The sequence below is a fragment of the Glossina fuscipes genome, unplaced genomic scaffold (genome assembly GCF_014805625.2).
Source record: "Glossina fuscipes isolate IAEA_lab_2018 unplaced genomic scaffold, Yale_Gfus_2 128, whole genome shotgun sequence".
NCBI classification, from domain to species: domain Eukaryota; kingdom Metazoa; phylum Arthropoda; class Insecta; order Diptera; family Glossinidae; genus Glossina; species Glossina fuscipes.
In genome coordinates this window covers 1,735,369-1,758,701 of record NW_023998471.1, presented here as the reverse complement: position 1 = coordinate 1,758,701, position 23,333 = coordinate 1,735,369, and the positions used below count along the sequence as shown (strand labels likewise).

The 23,333-nt window shown below is 33.4% G+C and overlaps 3 protein-coding genes across 6 annotated transcripts in view; 1 reads left to right on the top strand and 2 right to left on the bottom strand.

Annotated features, from left to right (window-relative positions):
• The window catches only part of LOC119640883 (putative uncharacterized transmembrane protein DDB_G0293652), a 97,029-nt gene extending 80,648 nt beyond the window's left edge, over positions 1–16,381 (bottom strand). The window contains exons 1-2 of one of the 2 annotated variants that reach the window (XM_038039186.1): positions 15,882–16,381; positions 11,420–12,194 (exon numbers count right to left, since the gene is read on the bottom strand). In XM_038039186.1, coding sequence (XP_037895114.1) covers positions 11,420–12,029 — 610 coding nt within the window. In that variant the 5' untranslated portion in view covers positions 12,030–12,194; positions 15,882–16,381. The other variant, XM_038039187.1, reaches the window with a different exon arrangement.
• Positions 16,382–16,530: 149 nt separating this feature from the next.
• LOC119640884 (CDP-diacylglycerol--glycerol-3-phosphate 3-phosphatidyltransferase, mitochondrial) lies at positions 16,531–22,783 on the bottom strand. 3 transcript variants are annotated; one of them, XM_038039190.1, is made up of 3 exons: positions 22,175–22,783; positions 18,412–19,485; positions 16,531–18,352 (listed from the first exon to the last, which is right to left on the bottom strand). In XM_038039190.1, the coding sequence occupies exons 2-3, from the start codon at positions 19,468–19,470 to the stop codon at positions 17,933–17,935; spliced, it is 1,479 nt and encodes a 492-aa protein (XP_037895118.1). In that variant the 5' UTR covers positions 19,471–19,485; positions 22,175–22,783; the 3' UTR covers positions 16,531–17,932. The 3 variants fall into 3 exon arrangements, with proteins under 3 accessions (XP_037895118.1, XP_037895117.1, XP_037895116.1); XM_038039189.1 differs by lacking the exon at positions 22,175–22,783 and adding an exon at positions 19,583–19,619; XM_038039188.1 differs by lacking the exon at positions 22,175–22,783 and having other exon boundaries at positions 16,532–18,352; positions 18,412–19,636.
• LOC119640885 (60S ribosome subunit biogenesis protein NIP7 homolog) lies at positions 19,966–20,974 on the top strand. Its single transcript, XM_038039191.1, has 2 exons — positions 19,966–20,240; positions 20,306–20,974. Exons 1-2 carry the CDS (start codon positions 20,185–20,187, stop codon positions 20,790–20,792), a joined length of 543 nt encoding a protein of 180 aa, XP_037895119.1. The 5' UTR covers positions 19,966–20,184; the 3' UTR covers positions 20,793–20,974.
• Positions 22,784–23,333: the final 550 nt, after the last annotated feature.

Sequence of the window (23,333 nt, the reverse complement as noted above, 5' to 3'; positions counted from 1 at the left end):
TTATGACACTCAATACGGTTGTATGGAAAGACAAGGTTGGTTCCAAAATTCTTTCGCTTACGAAGCAGAATCCCTACCAAGTAAAAACATGTTCTTGACCAACTCAAATAAAGGAATTGATTACCTTCGTCTATTCGACCTCAACCTTCCCCTTTTGAGAAAGAACTTCCGAGGCCAAGCAATCCTGTTGACTACAACAACTAACAGATATTACATTTTTTCAAAAATATTGACGTTATAGCTATGTAACCTTTTGCTAAGAGATTTAAGTTAATTCTTCAATTTTCTCACATTAAAATGTCAATATCAAAGCAAAAGTTTCGTGGACAGTATGACTATACAAATATGCAAATATGATTTGTAGGTTGCACTTTACTTTGCTCAACGACCTATTACAGAAATAAACGAGTAAAAACACTATAGTGGGTCGCAGCATACCATTAGATACTCTACATCACCCTACAGATATTCCTATATCGACTTTTGAAAATAAGGCTTTGCAAAGAAATTATCGAAAAAGTTGTTCAATCCAAAACTTTTTCAATAGCGTTTGTCCTTGGGCCAAACTTCATTAGCATTATCTGAAAAAATACGGTCTTTAACCATTGAACTCAAGAAGTCAAGATCGGTAGGCGAACGGACAAACAAGCTTAGAATTATTTTCTGAATCGATGGTGTAAAATATATATACACAAACTTGATATATACTTGTATGTTGTATCGGAAGCGGCATAGGATATAAAAAGTACAAAAGAAAGCATTGCAAACTGTCTTCAACACGATATCTGGGCATTACATCGAATGAATGAATGTTCACTATTGCTGATAAGCAAATATTTGCACATATGCTAATTTGGCATATTAAAAGATTCAATACAAAATTTGAATTATTTTCACACACTATTCATAAAGTCGCCAGTAGAGTCGCTTGGCCTACGCAGAGTATTTGCTGACCTAACAAAAAAATTGCTTTCTTTAGATCATAAAAAAACTTCCTTTTTTACTAAAGCATCTAAATGGTGAAATTGACGGAAGCCTTAATTCTCGCACACCTTCGAAATATTTACAGCCAATGCCAATGTATGAAAAAGGACCTTGCTTAACCAAAATTGGAATTCTGCATTCACGAATTTATCCTAATTAAAAAAACATTCTTTTTTTTAATTTTCATAAGTGCTTGCGGCCATTACAAACGGATTAACTGATTTAATATATCCTCAAAATTTCGTTAGTCGCCACAACAAAGAACACTTTGCAAATGTAGAAAAAAAAAAATAATAATAATAAAACAAAAACCCCATGAACAGCATCTAGAGCGAATAGCATTAAGTTAACAAGTATTTCTAAACGTCTCAGTAGGAGATTTGGCACTTTATTGCCTCAACATGTACAAAATGAATCGAGCTAAAGAATTTTAAAGCAAAAACAAAAAAAAAGATTTAAAAAATGTTTTCAAACATAAATACAAAGGCACATGCAAAGATGATTTATTGACTCCTTCTGAAAAACTTATTTTACACAAATACCGAAATCATGTCTGTTGCTGTTAAAATTCCTAAAGCTCTTAGTAAGAGACTTCACCACTTTTTTTTCTTCACCTGTCTTCAAATTGAGTTTTGCTTTAACCTAAAAGCAAAATCATAAAAAAGAGGGACTGAAAGAAAACGAAAAAAAAAAAAACAAACCCCAGAGCACTGATTACTGCAATATCTGTACATTGATTTAAAGGGTTTCAGTTAATATGAATATTATATACTTCTTAGATAGAGTCTCTAAAGAGAGAGCACATGATTGCTGTTATACGTGATACATAGGTACACGAGAATCAAAACACTATTACGAACAACATTTCTGAATGGATTTAAAGTGCTAAACACTTCATCATCTTGCAAATAGTTACTCGATTGTTCATTCGTATCCTCATGTAAATGTTAGACACTGAGTTGTTCGTGTCTTTAAATGCGGTATGTAATCAACACTTCAATGACAGAGTGATCCATTTAGCGTTAAACATTATATATTTTTACTTTACTACCACAAGCTGAGCTCCAAGTTGAAAAGTACGACTATGAAAAGCGTATACCTAAGACTTGCATAAATTGTTTACTCTTTTTTGCTATTTATTAAGCATAACAAATAGAAAGAAAAAAGTTGGCACATGTGTAATGCTGCCATGCACTAATTGCCTGGAAAATCCGTGAAGAGGTTTACTTAACATTTACATATGTAAAGTTTGAACGGAAACTATCTCCCACCACGGGAAAAGAGTATATATTTATTCAATCCTAAGTACGCTTTAATAAGCAAATGTGATGGGTAAAGTAATGCTTCAATTAGAAATTATATCAAATACTAAATATTCTGTGGATAATAAAAATCTACTAGAAAAATCTTTATGGTGGATTATAGTGAAATTTTTATAGCGGACCGATAAATGTAATGTTTCAGTGATCTTACGAACTGCTAGTCGGTATTCTGCATCCCTCTCTTTATTCTGACCTTCCGTGAATACATCCTCTTCGCATACATTTACTAATTTTCCTTTTGCTTAAATACCATTTTTACTTTATCGATAAGGAAGAACTAAAATCTGCCGGATTCTGTTATTGATAAGGCATCAAACAAAGGCTTCTGTATAGAATCAAACAAATCTTTTCAAAAATAAAACTTGCTATGTTAGCTATTAAAATGCGTATAGCTAATGAAAATACGGCTCAATTGTCATCTTGGCTATGAAAACGAAAGGCAACTAAGACAATTGTTGGGAGAAAACGAAATGATTCTCCGAACAACCTAATACATTTGGCTTAACACTGTTAACCGCTCACATAAAAAATGCAAGTTATATTTTGATATTTTCCCTTTACGAATTTATAATTTACATTTGCGAAACTGTTGAATTGAAGTGATTTTATTAGAAAAACTGAAAAGATCTCATTTAACAAGGACGCACATTAAAAATTCTAGTTATATTTCGATTTTTTTCCTGTCTGAAATTATGATTTTCATTCGCGATTTCGTTGAATTAAAATGATTTTATTAGAAAAACTGAAAAGATCCCATTTAACAAAGACAAGCCTTAAAAATGCAAGCTATATTTTGATTTTTGGCAACCGATAATAGTTAACAACAATTCATTTTCGACAATTAATGACTTTTTAAGGTTGAAAGTTAGTTCAAGTACGACATAGGTAAATCGCGCGTATTAAGCAATGTTGCTTTAATGGACTTTAAAGAGTCCGTTAATAAGAATAAGTGATAGACGTCATTTAGGTTCTTACAAACTACTCTGAGCGGGTTAAACAGTTCGTAATTATATTTATATTGACTAAGCTTTATCAAAATAAAGTGCCTAGAGAAGCGATTAGGGACATTAAAGCCTATCTTACGAAGTAATGCGGGCGAGTCAATTGTACCATTTATTAATTTGATTACGAAGGAAACCCCAAGAACAAATCTACGTTTCTCCAGTGACGGTAACGACAACAGAAGCAACCTATTTTCATAGGGTGGAAGAGGGGCAATCGGGTCCCAAGCCAAATTCTAAGCGCAAACAGCAAGAATTGCTTTTGAACAAATTCAATTGAATCTACGTAGCACCTATATGAGGGAGGCCACGCAACAGAGGCATACTCAAGTTAGCGAGAGCTCAATATGCAAATTGAAGCGTAACCTATAATCAAATAGAACGCCTAAATCTCTTCCAACTTGTGCGAATCAATGAAATATTGAGTAATGAACGACTTCCTTCTTGAGAAAGAAAGCTTCTTACATTTATTTAAATATAGTTTCAGAAGATTCAAGAGCAAAGAGCATGCAACCAAAATATTCAAATCACTTTGAAGATGATGTGATTGCGATTCTACGGAAAAGGAAGAAAACAGTTTCACATCACCAGCATACATTAAGATCTCGCTGAATTTAATCACGGAGGGCAAATCATTGATGTATAAATTAAATAAAATGGGTCCTAAGTGACTAAGCTACCTTGAGGTACGCCAGACGTCACGGGAATTCATCCGAGGTAATGAGGTTACATAAAACCCTGAATGATCTACCATGCAGATAAGAGCTTAACCATTGCACTAAGAAGAAAGTTAAGCCAGAGGCTTGGAGTTTAAAGATAAGTAGTCTATGGTTAACCAAATCAAACGCTTTGCTAAAGTCAGCATATATGACATCAGTGCGAGAGCCACTAGATAAAGCCTTGAAAACATGAGAAGTAAACTCTAACAGATTGGTGACCGTAGATCTTCCCTTTCGAAAGCCATGTTGGAGAGGAGAAATATACGATTTCATGGAAAAGGCTATATGCTGAGCCACAATTCGCTCGAACAGTTTAGGCAAGACAGTCAACTTGGCAATGCCTCTGTAGTTCTCTACGAGTTGCCTACTACCACTTTTGTGAACAGGAATAAGGAAACAAGTCTTCCAACACAAAGGGAAAACACCTAAATGCAAGGACTTGTTAAAAATCTTTGAGATAACACCACATAGCTCGCCAGCACAAGATATAAGTACACATGAGGGGATTCCATCAGGCCCAGGCGAACAATTATGTTTTAGAGAGCTCAAACCTCCAAAAAAGTCATTTTCAGATATAACAAAATTAGGAATTGAGATCAAATTAGAAATCGCATATGGATAATTTGCTGCTGTCGGAAGTATTCTGCAAAGAGATTTGAGGTTTCAAAATCATCCGAGGACTCGGAGCCATTAAAAGACACATGCGAGGGATTTATGGAGATTTTTCGTTTGGAATTAGCGAACTTAAAAAAGTATTTAGGATTAACAAACATGGAGGATTTAACAAACTGAAGGTATCTGCAATAGTTTTGGCGGTTGAGGGAATTAAATTTATGCCTTGCCACTGCGTAAACGAAATAGTGGAAAGGAAATCTACTTCTCGAAAATCTTTTGAAAAGCTTGTTTTTCCAATTCTTGTAATATTTAATTGTTTCATTAAACCACGGGAGACACTTGCTCCGAGGACGGGATGGCTTGATCGGAACGGATGCAGAAGTAGCTTGATTTAATATACTGTAGAACGACGACAGTAAGCTACCAATACTTCCCACTGAGAAATCAAGCACAATATCAGAAAGATGTGGTTTTAGCATGGAAACGTTGATTTTATGGAAATCATAAAATTTATATGGAAAATTTGAATTTGGAATGTTATGGAAGTTCAACGAACCAACATGCTTGTAATGAAAGGAAATACCCAATGCTGGATGATATGGATCCTCAGGTAAACTAAACGGAACACAACGATTAACGCAAATCTCACGAAAATTGGCAAAGCAAAGATCAAGCAATCTACCATTGCGAAATTGTTTAAAAATTTTTTTTTATACTATTATGAGGAATGAATATCACTTGCTTTACTTTGGAGCTATTTGCTTGTAATTTAATTAAATTTGATCGAAATTGGTAAACTGACACGAACGGCAATTAATTATTTTTGCCATATGTGCTATTTAGTCCAATGATTAGCTCTCTAGATTTTTGAAAGCAAACAAAAAAAATCCAAAGTAAAATTTTTTTTTTTTGATATATGAAGCATATATTAGGACACTTTTAATTCTTTAACTTTTTTGAAAACAAAAAAAAATTTATTTTTTTAATTCTTTCAATTTCAAGCAGACGTTTATCCAATACCTGAAAAGTTCCCCAAGTCCACCATCAAAATAGCAGCAATATTGCTCTAAACTTTGATTTGGTATCTATTACAGCTTGTAAGCTCTCTTGCAACGATGTCTTGAAATTTCCATTTCTTTGTTAGTTTGGCTGTGGAAGCAAAAAATTCAGTATCAATTTTCCAACAATGTTAGTAATTAATACCCATCGAAAAATTTTATCCAGCTTTTCCAAGTTTCATGATTTCGTAAATATATTTGTGTAATAAAAATATCTTGACATCTTGAATATTTTTCCATAATTGGCAACACCTTCTATTCATATATATGAAAAGTCAAAATTCTCGTTTACCAAATTAAGCCTTATTGGAGGCCAGCGGGCGTAGGGAATTACTTTTACTATGGCTACCTACTTAAAGAGCGTTCCCGGCACGTGTCAGCATAATGACAGTCAGAAGAGGATGCGAAGGTGGTGATCATATCTATTTCATTTACGTAATCGCTGGAATTTCTCTCAAAATGTTTGTAAATATTTGTTTGTTGCACCCTACGTCATTTCTAGTACAAAAGTGCATTAAGTTTCTGCGGATGTATACAATACCCAGAAGGACTTAGCGTAGACATATCAATCGATTCATAAAATAAATCTAAGCTTGTCCATACCTCCGTCCACCTGTACGTCTTCCATTCTTGTCCTTAATCTACAGTTCGCAATGTTTGAGATATTTTGATGAAATTTGGTACGTTGGCGTGTTTTGACGCAAGGACGAAAGCTGTTGGAAATGGTTCCCTCCCCATATAAATCCTTATTTTGAAAAGTGGTTACATGAATCACTGTATTAAGCGAAGTTTTCTAAGGTATTTCTAAGGTGGGCCGTGGTTCGCTATTTTTTCTCTTTTTTTTTTCTTTTTTCTATTTATTTATTAAGTTCGGAACAATCCGAATCACAAGTAAGAGAAATTTTAAAAGTTATTTATCGAATTTGGGCCACGTGGACTTCTGTATCCATACTTTGCGGGAACTTTCAATGTTTATTGATGAAAATTATGCTGCATTCGGCTTTATCTGATCAAAGGTTGGACAAGTCAGATATAAATTTTTACGGTTTGTATTTATTTCTATAAATGCGCACATTGATAAAAATGACCCTGAACTTGTGCTTTTGTTGTTATATCTTCCTTAAAAAGACGAACACTATAAAACCTGATTAAATTGTGATCACCAAACCAAACAAATTGTTGTTGTGTTCATTTTTTTTTTCCAACTCGTGAGCTATTGTTATTATGTATGTAGCTATCTTGATTATTTATTCATTCACAGGCATTTATTTGTGTATGCACGTGCGCGTGTGTGTGTGTGTGTGTGTGTGTGTGTGTTTGTGTGTTTGTGTGTGAGTTAATATTTTGTCGTATGTACTTTACAAAAAGTCATGACATCATATTTCAAAACATTATATCCAGTTGCGCTTTCTTCCAATGCCTCTTCTTATGAAGAACTTCATGTTAACAGACATACTAAAGAAAAGTTCAAAGGAACACTTGTGCGTTTTCAAATTTTATCGTAACTGATTTATAGCAGGAATTCTTGGTTTGGTCTCTTCTTTTTTTTGTTTTTGGGGCGATATGTTGTTGAATGGAGTAATTTAATACAACGTTTAATACATTTGAGTTTCTGAAAAATGAACAGAACACAAGAGATCAATCACAATAGCGAGACATATCCCTAAGCAGCTGCTTCTTATTTCAACTTTCCTTTTGCCTCGAAATTCTTTTCCCTGAAGCAAAAAGAAACAAAAGGACGACCAAAAATCGTCAATGCGTCTAGACTTGTTTGTTTCATCGAAGAATGACGTTCTTCTAACTTCATTATTTCATTCGATACAATATGCCAAGAACTTTGTAATTCCTAAGCACTTCAGAACAGTTTAAAGGAGTTGTCCACGTTTAAGATAGGATCCATAAGATGCATCTCAGTATGAACTTCTTTTAGAAATTTTGCTCAATAGAATTCTGATCGGCTGATAGCAACAAGCGCAGTAAGAAATTGGAAAGAAAACTCGCAGAACCAAATCATCCCAAAATATCTCTGTCAAGCAGCGAACAGATATTGAAGGAGAAGTTTGGATGTGCATTTAAAAGAGATTCGCTCATGAATTTAATTTACAAAAACAACTAAAAAAGGGCAGCCAATGTCAAGCATTTCATCATTGCCAGGCATCCTAAAAGAAACTTTGATTCCTCAATGCACTTTATAAAAAAGAGTAGAAAACCTGAAAGAAGCAGTGGATTGACGATGGCGACATGGCAAACATCAACGATTCCAAGCCGTGTTCACTCAGTTCTCAAACTCGTGACCAGTTACGCCAAAATCTGCACAAGCAAAGAAATCTAGCGATGAAATAGTTTTGAGACGACATCCCAACAGTTTGATCTTACCAAGCAGAATGGCAAGGCGGCACTTTACTGCAAGAAACTTTCTGCTGAGACGAAACCCACGATGGGTGCCATTTTGGTGTAACGATGATAGGATCTTAAACGATCTTAAAACGATCACTTGCTTCTCCATGACTTGTACAACTGAAGCGACAACGGCGCTAAAAAGTTCTTCAGACCAAACTAGCAAACAGTGACTTTATTGTCAAGTATCATATCGCGAGATAATGAAGTACTCTTTCAATTTGGGTTGCTTCAGTAAAAGGCACTTAATATAAGCTAATAAAAGGGCCTTTGAAATTGCGATCACTCGGTATATAGAGTTTAGTAGCAAGCGACAGATAGTGAGCTGCTAAAGGTGGTTCGAGGGGTGGAGGCTCACGTAATGTGTGAGTTTGGTGTCAAGCAGTACATATTACAAGATGGTAGCAAGGACTTTGATGGTGTGATCACTGGCTACAGGCGATTTGCTACCAAGCATTATATTATAAACTGCTCTCCGGAATTGTGATAACTCCGCAAAAATAGATTTTATATCGAGCAACGCACAAGCTGGAAATATATTCTATAAAATTGTGGTCACGCCGACCAAGCATGATATTACGATCCGGTAAAGGCAGAGTGCTTCAAAGTTGCGATGACTCGATAGAAAAACTTTGGGATGTCAAGCATCAATCCATCATCGTAAAGTGGCGAAGTGACTTTGCGCTTAACCCTCTTGAAGGGAATGTCCCAAGGATTGAAAGTATAAGTGAAATGGTGTAGTGGCGTCGGACTTCTCCCTCTTGAAGGGAATGTCCTAGGGATGGAAAGTGTAAGTGACACGGTGTAGTTGTACGACGTGACCGTCATTTGCTTAAAACTTCGCATTTTGCATTAGATTTGTTGCGATTATGACAAATTAGAACGGATAACATCGCTGAGGAAATTTAATGAAAATAAACAAAGGCAGAGACGGAAAACGGGCAGACATGACGTTAATAACGGACATGGCAGAGACGCAAATTATTACCAAGTGGATTAATTAATAAGTTAAAGAATTAATAATAATTTGCAAAAATGGAGATAATAAGTGTGTACAGAGTACATTGTGAATAAGCTACAAGTCCTAAATTTTACTAACTTATCTGGATTTAATTGTCCATCAGTCTAACTCTTATCTACCGTTTACATCGATAGATGATTTTAAAAAATTGAAATTTAGCAGAGAATAATCGTATTACTTAGGCCTATAACTTTTCGAGGATTTTTTGAAATAGTTTTGGTGACGAGACCAAAAATAAAATCGACAACTGAAGCACCCCTCCCTTTACCAAGTCGATCTACAATTTAGATTAATCTCTAATGAAGGCTCAAAATAATAAATGTCCTCTTTGGTTTTTAATGAATAAAATCTAGAGTAGCGGATCAGCGGTTCGGTGCAATTCGTACAATTCTTCCATGTTAAGTGTCTCTAAAATTTATGATGTTTTTTTTTAATTTTCAGGTTTAACCTTTTTTTTTGAAACGCAATCTTAATAACATCCGTTTTTTGGTTTTTTTTTTTTTGCTTTTTGTTTTCGTTATGTTAGTTAGGTAGACGAGATTACATTTTGAAAAGTGAGCTGAAAGAAAATCAAAGTGTATATGAAATTCGTACCCCTTTTTGTCTTACTTCGTTTTTGTCCACATTTGCTTGATATTATTATTTATTATTATTAAAGTTTCTGTCCTTTTTTTAGACCTTTCTTTTTTCTTTCTCTCTTGCCTTTCGACTTGCATATGCTGTATAATCGTTGTTCTTCATCTTGAAGCCAACGACAGTAAAATAAATTACAGCTTAAATAAGGTTGCTGGCCTGCTCAACACTTAAGATAAATTCAAGACCTAGCAAGTGTACATATTCATACGTATATATATATACCTTATCATTCATACTGTGACATTCACTCGAGTACGTTTAAATTTTTATTCTGATATTGTCACAGCCTTCACATAAATTGACATAGAAAATACGAGCTTTCAATTGAAAATATTATTGATAGAGAACGCATTTATCCTAAAATTACAAATTCCATCTCCTTTCAACATACAAAAAAAGAAAAAAGAAAAAAAAAATTACAAATTGATAAGGCAAACGCTCGGCTAGGACGAAATCAGTATGGTTCGTTTCGTAGAATGAAAAGTTTGAGAAGATTCATCTTTAATACTAAACCCACTAGACGGCTAACCTAAAAAGCAGTAATAGTACCACGCGTACTAATCAATAACAACTACAATTGGTGATCCCGGGCGAGATGCAGAATAGCGAGGAAGTAGACCGATATGGCAGCACAGAGTTATGGTTCGTAGAAGTCAAGGCAATCTTCTGGGTGAAACTTTGACCACATCATCAACAACTCGGACCCAACAACGTTGCCTTAAAATAGTATTGATAGTACTCGGTACCATTCCTAGTCTTGAAAAGAAATGCAAACTATTTTATAATAAGAGCAAAGGATACCAAGGAGGAAACAATTCCCATCGATTGACTTACACACGGATTTCTAGAGAACCAGCAGAACTACCATTCATCACACCATTGAGCCATAACCATCAAAACATGGATATTGCGGCGCAAATGGATGCAGAGACTTCTATACCAGTTTGTGTACAACAACAACAAGTTGGTAAAGCAAAAGGTGGATTTTATGCATAAAAGTGAAACGACGAGACCTAAATTTACTAAATTCCGGTTTTGTTGCCAAACATTATTTAAAGACTTTGGTGCGTTACGTTTACGCACTCATGTTCACGAAGACATATTAAATATTAAGACACTATAGAGGATTCCTACTCATGGGAATATCTATACTGAAGCGGGATTAAAGTAATTAACCCATCCGTTCCAAATTTCTTACAGAAATGAGGCATACCGAGAAATTTTGAAAATTGTAATATCTTTTTCCAAGAAAAGGGCGTTCCGCGGATTGGTCGCAAAAATTTACTCCATTTTCAAAAGATTTCGTCCTTAGGCCGTCATAAAAATATAACGAAAACTGCGACCTGAAGGTTGAACACAAAACTTCGTGGGCAGACCTTAAACGGACAGAGGGACAAACATGCTTAAAAATGGATTCAGAAATCAACCAATTCTGAATCGATCGATGGCTCTATCTTAAGACCTTATGGGTGCTACATTCGCAAAAGCATAGTCCTGTAGCACAAGTAGTAAAAGGTATCAAAATATGAGTTGATTCTGTTAAATAACTTTTTCGATTGTGGACCATAAGTTTTTCAGCTATAAAATAATCTTCGGAGAATTTTTAATTTCTTTCCTGTACTAATAGTAACTTGTACTCTTTTTGCCCCTTTTTTTTAAGACTTACCTGTATTTTCTTTTGTACCCAATTGTAAATGCCTTGATAACGATGACGACGATGAAGATGATGATGGCGAGGCTGCAATAAAATCTGTCATATCGCCATCATTTTCTATACTTGTTAAATCCCTGGCAGCTATTGATGCTGCCGCAATAGTAGATGATAACGATGCTGATGATGTTGATATATTGTGATGCTGATATTGGTGCTTCTGTTGGTGTTGATGATGCGTATGATGGCGATTCATATACAAATCCGCAATACTACGTGTTTGTTTATTGTGCACCGATGCAGAAACACCACCATGAATAGGATAAGCGCATGTTTCACACAATATCGTCAACATTATAATGAACACTGATGATGAGCTAAAGCAATATTGTAAATTGCGTTGAATTTGTGATTTTAAATTTGTGCACTCTTTGTAATTGTTATTGTTATTATTATTATTATTGTTACTATTATTGTTATTACCATAATTTATATTATAATAATTTTTCCGCGTTAAAAATAATAAAATTATAATAAACTTTCTAATTGGTGTGAGAAATTCCTCAAACAATGAAGGGTTAATTGCATTGAAAGGCCAACATTGAGGCATTTGATAAAAGGCCATATTTGCATGCCACGATGATAAGCGTCGAAGGGAGGCCTAGTCTATGAAGACTATTGCAAGAAAAAAAAATGCACCACACAACAGTCAAACAGCACAATATTTCTTACGACGACGACCACGACGATGACGATGACGACGACGACGAAATTTGAAATTTTTTCAAAGCTGAGAAAAACGAAAAATAAAACTTTTTAGTTTGATTTTTATTTCTTAATATTTTCTTTTGTTTTTCTTCCTTTCTATTGCAAGCATTCGCGTGACGCTCTTAATTATCAATCCGTAAGCGATCTTACTGTCATCTGTGCGTACGTATGTCTGTTTTCAATACTTGCTGGCACGAATTAAAAAACTGCATTTGATAGGCGAGCATGGTGCTCTTCTACAGCCCTCTCTGTCTCTCTCTTACTCTCTCTCTCTCTCTTACACTCTTTCTGTGTGTTCTTTGCACAGATGTGTGTGTATGCATGTTCTTTGACGTTTCATTTGATAAGTCTTTGTAAACATTTAAACGCATTTTAAGCGTATGGGTGAATGTAAGACTAATATTTAATTAAATTTTATGCTGTTAACAAATTATGCCAGCAATTATATAGATAATTGGGGCAACTGCAACAACAAAACATTTACTCTAGACTAACTACAATGGAACTAAGCAAACGTTACAAGCACCCACACCACACATGCGATAATCAGATCTAGCAAAAGACAACAGAAGTCAGTTATAAGTTAAGTTATAAGTGTGCTGAGAGATGTTTTATTCGATCAATTGACTCGTAATCATAAGTTCAGTACACAAATGTCGGATATTTCGAATAATAACAAAAAATTTTCAATTGACATACATAAAGTGCATAGAGAAGAAGAAGAAGATAAAGAAGATCAGAAAGGAATGCGAATTAGTGTACGGTCTCTGACAATAATTTCGAAAACATGATCTGGAACGAAAAGAAGGGAAATTCCACGTTTATTATTATTATTATTATTATTAATAATGACACATGTCCCCAATCTGTCAGATTTTTGTTACTTTAAACCATTTGGTTACAACAACATTTATTAAGGCCATTGCATTCGTGACAACGAAAAGAACAAAATATGCTAAATGAAGAAAATTGGAAAAAGACTTTTACAGAAATTTACTTCAATTCGATTAATTTAAGATGACAATTTTCCCCATAACAGATCTGTCATAAGCCTTTTATGAAAACACATTGTTTGAAAGCTGGCAGGTTTAATGCGTCAACTGATCTTCTTAATTACGAAATATGGAATAGGCCTTTCAAGGCGTTGAGATGTCTCTCAGGAGCAACACAAAGGCAGAGCTAAAGATCTTTGCAAAGTTCACACCGCTTAGTCTTAGTGGCATAGCTTTGGTAAAAATTTTCCACTGTTTCCTTCGAATACGAACCGTGAAAAGATATAAGACCATTAAACCTCGACTCATTTGTTTTAAGAACATTTGAATTGGACTGAGATAATCTTTTGCTCGTGAAGGCCCGCCATGAGGATTACCTATATCGGACAGTGCAGTCAGAAGTATCAAATCATATCAAAGTTAAAAAGAAAGTCCTAGAAGTCTTGCCAGACAAGTTATGACAACTGAAATATTCAAAACTGATTTTTTAATTTTCGCTAATCCTTTTTCTTTTTCAAAATGAAGACCGTTTCTACGCATGTTTTAGACATTTCATGTAACTTATATTTTCTTAATCGGATGCTGGATGGATTTAATCTGTCTAATTACTACCAGTTACTTGCTTTGTCTCGATAAACGAGGTAGGAAACTATAATATCTGCACTTTTAGTTAGGCGCGAATGAAACGGAAAAGTAAGCACGAAGGGCACGTAACAGGATCCACACAGAAGTCAAATTTCAAATTTATGGAAAATTCGTCGAGAACGTTGGCAATAAGCAAACATCTATGACTTGCTGCCAGAAACGGAACTTGATTTGAAATCTGGCACAGGCGTTAGAGTTTCTTTCCACATAAGAGCTTCCTTTCCTTATAGAGCTATGTGATCCAAATCCTCTAAAGCCAATTTTTTTGCTCAACGAGCTAATTAACCAGTTAATTAAAAATATTAAAAATTGAACCTTTTTCCGAAGGATTTACACAGTATAAAACATGGATCTATCTTAAGCCCTTCTGCGTGTTACTTACATCCGCACTAACTTAATACATCCTGTATCACAAGCGGAGTAGAATACAAAAATAAAGAATAAACAATACGAAATGAAAATTTAATAACTGCATCGAAAGTATCGTTGAACAGGCAGCATCTCGTTGTACTATACCATTATAATTCAGAAAAATACAATACACATATTATTTGTAATTTTGTTTTTCCTATTATCCACAATGCAATGCATAATATTGAAACATTATTAACGTTAATTAGCGTAATAAACGGAAAAAAAAGAAATATTTCTCACTATCCAGAGGATAAAACAGATTTTCGTGCGCTAACGGCACTGACAGAATAAATTATTCATGAAATCTTGCAAAGCAATTTAGTAGAGCCCATAAGACAATTTGTCGAATACAAAAAAGTGGTACGAACACGATAAAGATAGATTGTTATACCCTAGACAACTTGTGATGCAAGTTTGTGCAGATGTGTGCGACATCTGGAAGAACATCCAGAAGATAGATTCAATTTTTATTATACCGATCGATTCAAAATCCTTTTTTGCCTCTCTAAATGTCAGTCCATCTTTCTCTCGTTCTGTTCCACTTACAGATCACAATTTTTGAAATATTTTGACTAATTCCATATACCTAAGGAAAAACGCTTTTTAAAACGATTCGGATCGGAGCATTTTATTTTGAAAAAGTCGTTGTATGAATAATTGTAGGCAAGTGTAGAGTGTCTAATAGTCAGCCATGACCCAGTTTAGTGTTTACACTGGATGAATTCACATGTAACTGCTGTAAACAACATGTAGAATCTTGTCAGAATTCTGCCAAATTACAAATTTTAATATATTATTATTGTTATTAACTTTAATTTTGATACCTATCGAAACAAAAAGGATATATTAAGTCTAAGTCTCCATTTTTGTGTGCATGGGAAACTATGCAGGTATATACACATTTCTAATCAACCTAACTACAATTGTCTGTCCGTCTTGTCTGCCTATTGGTTACTTTATGGACTTTTATTAAAGCTTAACCGGGCGTATGTAACTTTAGATAAGGAACAAGCATAGTCGTTCTCGCCCACACAGCGACACACTCTAATAAGAAACAATACACAGCAATTTTCATAGAGTAGTTGAAGATAGCGCATAAAAAACATTCTCTCAAAGCGTAGATACTTTTTTAGATATTATTTGTAGAATGTTCGTTTTAAAGCCAATATAATTATTTTATTTGTTTTAATTTGTTTTTATTTTTCCAAGTTAATTGCAGCATAGTAGCCTTTAATAGCAGCTTTTCGTTTTTCGTTTCAAAGGAAAATAATATAATCACGATTTCAAGAAGGTAAACAATAATAATTCGAAGAGAAAATTAACACAAAACTAGATTTATTTTATTTTAATAACGCATTTCCGTTAGACGCGCAAAAGTGGTTAACAAAAACAAATTGTTTGCAAAAATACATCAAATTTATTTGAACATTTCGTGATCTAAAAAATATTAAGCTCATATGATATTAAAATTCATACTTTCATCTAATTTTTTTGGTATTGTAACAACACTGCGACATTTTTAAGATATCATAACGGATAATTTTACACAAACTTCGCGACTGAATTCTTTCAATTAATAACTGCATGGTATCCTCATTCCACTTCATTTATTTAAATAAATTTTTTTTAAAAAAGCAAGAAAATTTGATGATTTTTACCTCCTTTTTGCAAAATTGTTGTTAAAATAATCCAGAAGTGGATTTTACACGCAACAATTGTACACACTTCACAAATGCTTCATTTAATACAAATATTAAATTAAAGGAAATTTCTTCCACAAATTTGAACTTTATGTTTTTGTTATTAATTTTTCTTAATTCATTCATAATTGGCTTTTTCTTTCCTTTTTTTTATTTATCAACTCATGTTCTTCTTGCTGTTTGTAAACAAAACTGCTTCTTCTTAATAATTTACAGTTATTTTTACAAACACGCGAAAACAGTCTCGACATCTGAAACTCGCAAACGATCGAGAGAAACTCGTAAAACATTAAATTAAAATTGTACTTAGCAGCTCAACTACTACTCGGTTCGAATCGAACCAGTCAGCTGTTTGATTAAATATAAATGCAAAGCTCTATGAGTGGTGCGTATGTAAATTACTAAACAGTCAATATGTTCAATGTGTTTTCTTTCGTTTTGTTGTTGTTCATATAATTATGTGAAAATACTATTTTCAACGTCTCTCTCACATTTAAAAAGAGCCAAAACGTGCGGAGTAATTAAACTCTTTTGGTAAACTTATTAACATGTTCTCAAGTATTTTCTTCTCTTTTCTGAGAATAACACTTAATTTACTGTATATTAACTAAGTTGTCACATACTGTAGTTGCCAAAGTTAGCTATTCTATCCCTATGTTTTCATTTTTGGGAATTAAAAAGTTAGATCATATAAAAATGCTGCATTTTGTACATAACGCCCTTGCTATTTTTAAATCGCAATTTTTCACAACTAGCGAAAAACAAAAAAAAACTAAAAAGAAATTTTCTGAGGTGAACAAACAATTGTTAAAGCCAATCTTTTATGTGTGTATGAATTCGGTTTGCCACCATATAGACATGTGCATACATTACAAGATATTCCGATATATTGTATTTCCTATTGTCATTATCATATTTCTTTATGCAAGCACACATATAAGGTGGGATAATTTAGATTTGTCAAATCATTTTATTCATTATAAACATATTTTGAAGATGTATTTTGAATTGATCAATGTAAATACAGATAATGATTTAACAATACCTTTATACTTTCTGTTTTCACGATGACAGCTTTTAAACCTTATAGAAAAAAAGAAACAAAGTTTATTTCAAATAATTTTTTGCTTGCTCTCATCGAGTGGGTTTTCATTTCCTGCTGAATGTGCTATTAGTATGATTTTTCCATGTTATTTACAGCTAGCACCGTTAGCAGTAAATTGCCGACAAACAGTAAAAATTATGATTTCAGATATTATACATTATATATTCGATGTGTTTTAAAAGTTTCAAATTGCATTTGGGTTTACAATATTAAAATACTTTTGTTTTTGGACATAAATGTATAGGTAAACGCATCTTTTAATGTGAAGTTTGTTCAGTGCAGTTTAGCATTCATTAAAAGTTTATATTAACGTGAAGATGTATGACCCGATTATACTGATGATATAAAATTCAATTTGCTTTTTTAAATATCCTTAAAGTTTATACTTTAACTAAGAATGTGCGTTTATATAAAAATGTGCGTACAAGACTTTTAATTGTAATGTAGCCCACGTTTACTTAATTCACTATTGAGAGTATTTATAAACAACTTCAATATTTCAGAGAAAACCCTTGCAAAAAAAACATGTGTTGCAAAAATTTAACTCTCCCATGACAGCTTCTACATCTTATTATTTATAATACCAATTTCCAACATTTTTCTGCATTTAATTAAAGAACAAAGTAAAGATCTGCTAAAATTTATACCGTTTATGAAAAACTACAATAGCTTCGAAAACACAAAATTTAATGGAAGTACATAAAACTGTTTCACATACTCCATTTGGCATCAAATCAAGTTATTCACAAAAAAAGGCACTATAACTAATGGCACAAAACACAAAAAATGGTAGGTATACGGAAATATACATATATATATATATTACAGCAAGAAATGGCGATTAACCCTTCATTTCGCACTTAAATTTAAAACTGTCTTATTTAAGCCTGTTTAGAAGGAACATTCAAAAGAAATTTCGAAATATTCTCACCACAGCCTGCACCCATGTTGGAACAGGTCGAGTGGTTATTTGACGCTCAGCCGTAGAGGAAAGACTGAAAAGACGTTCGTTTTCGGCTTGCAAACGTTCGCTTAGATCCTGACTAGTCGTTATTAAACAAATTTGTGTCTCCAAATCTCGATTGACGGAACGCTCACCGAAATTCGACGAACCGATTAAAGTTAAATTAGGCAATGAACAACAGGGCAAATAATACCACAACCCTTTCGCGTGATAAGTCCAACCCGGTTTTTCATATTCGAAAAAGTTGACGCGATGATTTTGTTGACCACGCACCAAACTTTCATAGAAACTTTTTGCTATTAAAGAATAAGCGGTAGGAATACTGCCAGCTGGCCCTCGAGCTCCTTGAAAACCATTAGCCTTGAAATATTGTGATTGTAAGCTATAAATAATTTTCATAATGAGTGGAAAAATCTTACATTAGGATGCGCCATTAATATCGAACATTTCGCTAGACATTTATGAGTTAAGGTATCCATGTATTCTTGGGTTAAATTAAAATAGCCTGTTGCTAGTTTTAAACGAGAACCAGCCACACAGTTCGATAGCAGTCTTTTCGTCACAACGCTGTCGTGATGTATCCCAATTTGCCCCATTTCTATTAATGGGAATATCCACGTGTCAGCTTTTACACAATTAGATAAAGCTTTCTGCTGATTTTTATAGGCATCTTGCATTAAGTCCATGATTCGTTGCTTAGCTTTTTCCGTGAATTCTTCTTTTGTGCCTTCGTATGGTAAAATTTTCCATTTGTGGTGCAAACCCACCTCAGAATCTTTACGCACTGCCAAACTAAATTCTTGCACACGGGAAATGAACTCTGCATAGAAATCCGCTAAAGCCTTATCTTCAATAAGTATATAACGATCTTGTCGATTTGTAAAATAATCATTCGACAGGTTGGCTCCTGATATAAGTACAGCATCGTCGAATAAATATATTTTCATATGCTGCAAACCTAATAGCTCATTCCAACGTGGAGGTATCCAACGTTTAGTCATGCCCCTTAGATTAGGGGTGTGATACAGACTTAATTGCATTTGCTCACCGAAATCTTTCACTAATGGCATAAGCATTGTCTTGGAATTTATTTCTCCACGAGTACCGCGCGTAAAATCCAAAAGTACATTCACTTTTAACGTTGATTGTTGTTGCAAGCTTTTTCTAAGTATCTGTACGAAATTACTTTCCAATTGTCCTGTACCCAAATATAGACTAGCCAAGAAGATACGATTTTTCGCTATTGAGATTCTTTCCACCAGGGTATCGTAAAAATGTGTCGGCTCTTGTATGACCTGAATTTGATCATTTCTTAACGGGAAACAAGGTGCCACATTGTGCAGCCAGGCCAAGCTCTCTAGTCCGGCGGTAGAGCTATTAAAACTTTGATTTAAAACTTGTGGTGTTTGTTGTATGTAACCAATCAAATCACTTGGTTGAGGTTCAACGAATGATGAAAACAAGCGTCTTAAAAACATCTTTGGTTATTAAAGCTATGATTAAAGGAATATACCCAAATTCTATAAGCGTAGCAATAATTTAGATTTTAATTTTTTTTTCTTTTTCACGCTTAAAATCACTACGACTTACTCATAACAAAATCATAAAATTCAGATGAAGACTGATAAAATAATATTTATTGTTAACTATAACTCAGAGTTGTTAAAAAAAATCTTAGGTTGCCAAGCCTTGTAAAGCGTTTTATGCGATAAACAAAATCTCTTTTTAACAGAACTTCTGAAATTGAAGTGTTGCATATTTTACTAAATTCAATATAAATGAATAATTAATATTTTTTCTATGAAAATTCCATCCACTTACTATATGTATATTTAAGACTTCACATACAATTTTTTTTTTCGCAGTTCCTTTTGATATTTGAGTGTAATCTATTCAGCATTTAGTTACAGAAAGAAATTAATTTACACTTTCGATTGGCATCATTTAAGGATTGTTATAAATTTTATTACAGCTCTAAGGCATATGCAATTTATTATAATGTTGACAACTTCATCATGAAAACCTAACAGATGTTTCGGCATAACACGTGCTCATAAACAATAACAAAACTGAAACTATCCATACTCTGCAAACATAAAGCTAAGAAAATAAATTTTAAGTGCATTGGTTAACTTTAATAAAATAAGCGACTTTTGTTATTGACTTTCGAAAAACGCGTTTAATTACAAAAAATGAAACGTTTAAGTGACGAAAGGGCGAAAATCCTATTCGAAAAACTTGCAAAATAGTAAGTAAATGTTCGCCGATATTATGTGAAAAAGGTTTCGTGATAAATTATTTGATATTTTTCAGCATTGGCACAAACATTAAACAATTAATTGATCGACCCGATGGCACCTATTGTTTTCGAGAACATTTCGATCGTGTTTACTACGTATCAGAACGTATACTAAAAATGGCTGAATCGTTTGGTCATAAAAAGTTAATTAGCGTTGGCACTTGTTTTGGCAAATTCTCGAAAACTAATAAACTAAAAATTCACATTACAGCCTTATATTATTTGGCCCCATATGCTCAATATAAAATTTGGCTAAAACCATCATTCGAACAACAATTTCTTTACGGAAATCATATACCGAAATCGGGTTTGGGTCGTATAACAGAGAATGCCGGACAATATCAAGGTGTTATGGTTTACAATATGAACGATTTGCCGTTGGGCTTTGGTGTGTTGGCACGTTCTACTACAGATTGCAAAACAGCAGATCCCTTAATTACTGTTTGTTTTCATCAATCAGACATCGGGGAATATATAAGATCGGAAGACACACTATTTTAAAAATTGTATAGATAATAAGTAATTATTAGATAAGTAATTAATTCAAATGAAATTAACAAATTTTGATTTCTGAAAATGTACTTGAGTGTTGAGTCTTATTCTTATAGAATTGTCTTCTTTGATTATTCAGAAGTGTGAGAAGCATATTTCTTCATTTACGTTTGACCATAACGCAACCCACCCTCAAATAAAACATAATAGAATAAAATGTTACCGGAGTTATAGATCTGTAGGAAAAAGGTTTTTCTCCCAACGTCTACAACAAACCAAAAAATAATAACTAATTTCTAGCTTGAAATTTATAACATTTATATGAGAGATAATCTGTTTCTGTAACGTGAAAACTTTGTAAAGCAAATTGGGTGAAACTACAATTCTTATCGCGAGATGGTCATCAGCTGATTTAAGAGTTTCGCCAATTTGAACTTATAGTAAAAATGTTCATAATAGAAAATAGTTTTTCATAAAAGTAAACTATGTTGTTATGTTCCCTATGCTAGAATAAGGTGAGAAGGGTTTCAATTTTAAATGAAAAATCCTGTAACAGCATAGATCATGAATCTTTTCCTTTTAATTATTTTTATTTATTAGTCCCGATGGAATTTACATTTAATTTACAAATGAAAACTGAATGTAAACAAGCAAGAAAGTTATATTCGGCGGGGGCACAATCTGCGCATTCCGCATTCTACTTTCCAAGTTATTTTATTTGATACCCATATAGCTAGGTATTATTAAGAAAAATTTAATCGCGATGTCTACCGTATTCATTTTAGAATCAACCAATTTTTAGGCAGATAATATATTTTCATTTGAAGAGTGCAGAAAATACCATTAAATATTCTGTCTTGGTTTCCTTATGATAAATAAGCGTAAAACCCCAAGAAAGTGAAAAAATAAAATTTACTTAATGGTAACTTTCTATGGGCATGGCCGATTTTTTCCATTTTTGGACGTGAAGAGTACAGTGTCATATTGACAAAAATCGAATTTTTTAATTGTCCACTCTTTAAAATAAAACATAAAGAAAGAAAAAATATTAATAAAAATTGTTTTTTTTTTTTGTTATAATAGTTAATTAATTAATTTCGTTACCTTCGATGTTAATGCAATTTTTTAAATTTAACGCACATTCGCCACGTGCAGAAGTAGTCGCCGGAATCTTTCATAGCGATAAAAGGCCGTATATGCATGCAAAGCCATGAGTAGTAAACAAATCACGGGAACACCAAACATTGTAAAAATTATGTTTCGTTGTTCAAACTCCCCCTTTAAAATGGTCAGAAAATTTTCTCTCTTCTTCGAGCGACTTACGCAATTAATTAATGCAATAACACTAAGCTATTTAAAAGCGACGACAAATTTATATAAAGAAAACTTACACGTGATGCGGTTTTATTGAACGTTTCATTTAGTGGAAAAACAGAACAAAAAGAAGGAAAGAACATCTCTTCTTTGTTTAATAAAATCGGTAAAACAGATAACTAACATATGATTTATGCGTACTTATCAGTTAATTGTATGTGTTAAATTAAATTAAAAATCTATTGCTTCTAATTACTTTGCATAAGAGCACTCTACTAGCAATCAATGGTGAGCCCATACGATACCTCACACATGACCACCGTGAGATTTTAAGGGGTTTAGATGAAAAGTGAATTCGATTTCGTGCCGATTAAGAATTTCACTTAGGTTCACTTAGACCGGCAAAAGCCGGCTTATCAACCGAGAACATACGACCGTATGAAATAACCTCCCGGGAAGGTAAAATTTTTAAAAGTTTTTTTTTAGCTTAGGATAATTAACCGTATCTTATGCCTTGCCAGAACAAAAAGAAAATCTAAGCAACCAAATAAATTATTTTCTGTTTGAAAAAATAAGCGAGTAAAATATTCAGATTACATTATGGACAGATTATAGAACATATGAATCAATCGGTAAATTATACAATATATGATTGCAAATTGATTCCTTGTTTAGCTAAATTCGTGGTGCTAGGTTCAAAACCGAATTACACAGTCATTCTGGACATATATGAATTAAATGAGCCGTAGGTGATTTCAATGGACGCTTGCAGGTTTTTTAAGTATTTTTAAAAATTTACACACAAATGTACACAAGTAAATATCTGAGATGTTTTAATAATGTTGCTCAGAGATTTAGAACGCCCTGAGATAGCAGTTTATAATGTTGAGGCTCATTCCACTATTGTAAATTGTAAATTGTAAAAAAGAAAAGAAAAGCCACAATATGCTTTATTTTTTTATAAACGGTTTATTTATTTATTTATATGCTTTATTCACTTGATGCACTACTACTGTTGTTTTTGTATTGTAAATTGTTATCGATAGTCGTGACGGTTCGGTCAAGGTGTGGGATACACTTCAAAATTCTCCTGTCGTTGATATAACGCCTGGTGATCTGTGTTTAATTAAAAATTTAATTAAGAGTGAATCGGAGTTTTTTAGAACATACGATCTCCATCACTAATTGAACTCTGGCAACTCTAAGGTAATATAAATTTCCAATGACAGATGCTGA